General features: G+C 35.6%; 1 protein-coding gene across 1 annotated transcript in view; it reads left to right on the top strand.

Annotated features, from left to right (window-relative positions):
* PIKFYVE (phosphoinositide kinase, FYVE-type zinc finger containing) overlaps positions 1-3,956 on the top strand; it is a 91,425-nt gene that overhangs the window by 69,400 nt on the left and 18,069 nt on the right. The window contains exons 31-33 of the mRNA XM_015814458.1: positions 716-836; positions 2,126-2,221; positions 3,423-3,506. Coding sequence (XP_015669944.1) covers positions 716-836; positions 2,126-2,221; positions 3,423-3,506 — 301 coding nt within the window. The remainder of the gene's footprint in view (positions 1-715; positions 837-2,125; positions 2,222-3,422; positions 3,507-3,956) is intronic.

Raw genomic sequence — 3,956 nt, 5'->3', positions numbered from 1 at the left:
CGGAAGGGAGGCAGCATTCGCTCCATAAGACGCACAGACATTTTCCCCCATCTTTTGGGGGTGAAAAAGTGCGTCTTATAGAGCGAAAAATACGGTACAACTACCACCACTGTTCTGTGATGTGAGTTGGGCTGAGAGACAATGACTGGCTTAAATTCATCCATCCAGCTTTTGGACTTAAAGGAGAATGAGAACTCTGGACCTCCAGGTTTCTAGCCCAGCACCCTAACTACTACACCAGACTAGCTTTCGTTACCTTCTTATTTGGGACTAGAAATTTCTGATTAGACCAGATGGAGCAGAATTCCCCAACTGTTATCTTCAAGTTATGTTGCCCATTACAGAATTTGTAAACCTTTGTAGGGCTCTGAATACAGAAAAAGAGACAGATTTTACAGACTGTCCTTTTGCAATGATTATGTTCTATAAGTCTGGCCTTGTTTTTCTCAGAACTATAAAGGGGCTGATCAATGAACCTTTTGTTTCAGAGTTTAACATATGTTGTTATTATTATTATTGATAATAATTGATAAAAGTGTGATAAAAGTTCATAGCAGAGTTGACCATTTTCCAAAACCAACAGTATATTTTAAAATTATTGAAATCATCAGTTTGAGATAACAAATTATTTCTGTAGTATCTCAAGAATGAGCATTTTAAAGAAATCTTGGAGCTCTAGCAATATTAAAAGTTGTATCTTCCTTTTTTATTCCAGATGTGTTTGATGGGCATTTGCTAGGCTCTATGGATAGTCAGGTGAAAGAAAAATCTACCATGAAGGCTATTCTAGCAAATTTGTTACCTGGAAATAGCTACAATCCGATTCCATCCCCCTTGTAAGTAAAATCCAGCTTGGAAGGAAAATGATTTCTGTATAATGGGGGTTTTTTTGTGTTTGTTTTGTTCATATTGTTCCTTGGGTTGCAATGCCTATTGTCAGGTGAAAAGACAGTAATATTTAATCCATTGGATTGTATTTGGTGTAATATATTTCTGTGGAGTAATAGTTAATGTAGAATGAGATATTTTTAACCTTTGTCTTCTGCTAATTATCTATTAGCCCCATCGGATCCTTAATATTAGTTTAAGAAGAAGAGCTGGGGATTTGTTAACTGGCTGTACTATTTGCATTTTTGTTTGTGATATTCTTCTTTGGATTGTTACGCTAATTTGGAATGGTCATTTCAGTGAAACATTAGCATCAGGAAGTAAAAGAAAGAACAACAATTTTATCCTTATTCAAATATTATAGCTAATGTTCTAGCTAAGTTATTTATGTTAGCTGGAGTTAGCTGGAATTTTATTGGTCTGACTGAAAGTGAACTTTATGTATGTTAAGAGGAAGTTTAAAAAAATGTATTAGAACTTTTTGATCTTAGAAATATTTTTAAAGAAAAGTTTAGTTTAGTAATTTTTCCCCTTTAAGGTTAAAGAATCTGAAAGAATACAGTGAAATTTGTTAATATAAAAGATGATAGTCTATAAAGACTATTGAACAGAAATATATATTATTTCCACAGCAAGGAAGAAAAAGCAGAAATGGTTAAATTGATTGCTTTATTCAAAGAGGAGAATATATTTATATTTTTTATTTGGTAATCTCTTCTGGATTTTGTGCTTGTGATACAAAAATGAAATTTTGACTTTGATTTTGCTGATTAGACAGATTTGTTGTTATAGAAATGGCTAGTATTTATTAATGTGTAAAAGTATAAAGTTGAGGCTGTAATGTTATTCTACTGTGCTAAAAAGAGTCAGAAGTCAGTGCTTTTTTTCTTTTTTCCTTTGTACCCCAGGTTTTCTTTCACCCCCTCTTTTTCCTTCCCCTAATTTCCTATTTCCATTTTCCTTTATATTTTATACTTGGACAAAACAATAAAAGCCATAAAGGCTACCCCAATTTGCTTTACTGCTGTATTCCCCTGGAAGGAGCTCTAGATTTCTCCTTCCCCCAATAATTTACTTTTAAGAATATGGTGAAAGAGGCCAATGAGATTCTTCGGTTTAATTTTCTTTTTTGGGGGGGGGAGAGGAATTATTTTAAATTCAAAGCTTTTTTTCATTTGAGAAATCTGTGATGCTTGTAAATAAATGACTTGTTGTAATTTTTGTGCCCTTAATGTAGTGAGCCTGACAAGCATTACTTAATGTATGAGCACGAACGAGTTCCTATTGCTGTCTGTGAAAAGGAACCAAGCTCCATCATCGCCTTTGCTCTCAGGTATGTTGATTTCCTGCTTTGATCGTAGAAATCTTTTTCAGCCCAGTGGTTTCTTGTTGGGGGTTATGGGAGTAGAAGCCCAATACATTTCTTCTTCCACATTCAGAAAAATAAATTCTTTGCTTGCTTTTGGGTCTTTAAAGCACAGTGTTAACTCATTTGATTCATTCTTGTTTAATTGACTACTGCTTCTACCTTCTCCGACCTCCTTTTAAAGCATTACCAAGACTCTACCAAAGTCCTTTTGACTGGGGAGCGGGGCAACTTGGCCACTGAAGTTCATGCAGTTCTTTCCTTTGATGTTTAATCAAGGTTGAGCACTTTTCATACAACCTTAACTATTTTCTTAGAGCTGACTGGTTTTCTACATTTTAATATAATATGCTTTATGGAAATTTTAGTAAGTTTGCTTTTAGGGAATAAAGGATAAAGCATTTGATTGTTTTCAGTGAGGCAAGGACATATTGTGTTCATTAGTGTACAAATATTGTATGTTCCAGTTGAACATTTTATTCCATTTGTATGTGATTTTGAGATAGTTTGTATGAAGAATAGGGTATAATAAAATAAATAAATAAATATAAACCCTGCATAGCCTGAAAATAGGATCTGCTGCTTCTTGGAGCTATTTGCTATTATATTTCAATGCTTTATAACACGAGCCTACTTCTGGTGGGTCAATTTAAATGCTGCATAGTATAGATGCCAGATTAGATTAATGTTACCTGACTGGGTCATTTCCTCAAATAAAATTTCATTTGCTAAAAGGCTGATGGCTCCTTGCACCATCCTCTAGTCTAGATCTTTCGGAATGATCAGACAGGTAGTTTTGTCATCACTGCTCTACAGTCATTGGGAAGACTAGAGTATCCATTCCCCCACCCCCATTGACCAACTTGATGATATTTTTTTCATCGTCCTCCAACCTTCCCAGAGCAGGGAAGACACTCACAGGTAAGCAGAAATAATTGCTTGAGAATTTGCATTATAAAAACACGGCTGTGTCAAAATACCCTCTGAATGTTCTCAGATGCAGGAGTATCCCACATGAGAATTACCTCTTGAAGTCTAAAGTAGTACATCCAAGATACAAGTTTATCTTCCCAATAACACCTTAACTATCTGTTTGCATGGTGACCGCTCATACTTTAAACTATAGAATTGAGCCATTTGAATAAAACCTGTATTTGTTTATTTTCAGTTGCAAGGAATACAAAAATGCCTTAGATGAATTATCAAAATTGTTTTTGAAGAGCAGTATTGAAGAAGGATTTCAGACAAACAGGTGACAAACTCATTTCTCTGTCTTAGTTGTACATTCAGTTAGGGCTCATAAGAATAATTCAGGTCCTCCTGTAGCCTTGATAATTGCCAGCAGAGGCCCATTTTCAGTTGCTCCTTTAAGTCATCAACAACATGTTCTATTTGATCCATTCATTCTCTTTTGGCAACATATGACACACCTGAAATACACAGACTTGGAAGAACACTTTGGAGATTTCAAGAACACTTTAAATTATAGAACATTCAGCCATCCATGCTGCGGGTGCTAATACAAAATTATTGAAATCGGCCAAATTAAGATTCTTTTTAAAGGGGTGTTTTAATAAATTTTTAGGGGGAACAAGGGTGGTTGGGAGGGGGGAGGATCACCTTAGGTCAGGACCAGCCATGTCTGAGGGTTGCGGTGTAGAAAGGGTGGGGGGGGAGGGTGGGGGGTTGAAGGAGGAGGGAG

The sequence above is a fragment of the Protobothrops mucrosquamatus genome, unplaced genomic scaffold (assembly GCF_001527695.2).
Source record: "Protobothrops mucrosquamatus isolate PMUCROS unplaced genomic scaffold, P.Mucros_1.0 scaffold253, whole genome shotgun sequence".
NCBI lineage: Eukaryota > Metazoa > Chordata > Lepidosauria > Squamata > Viperidae > Protobothrops > Protobothrops mucrosquamatus.
The sequence above is the reverse complement of the archived record's forward strand: the minus strand, read 5'-3'. Positions and strand labels throughout refer to the sequence as shown.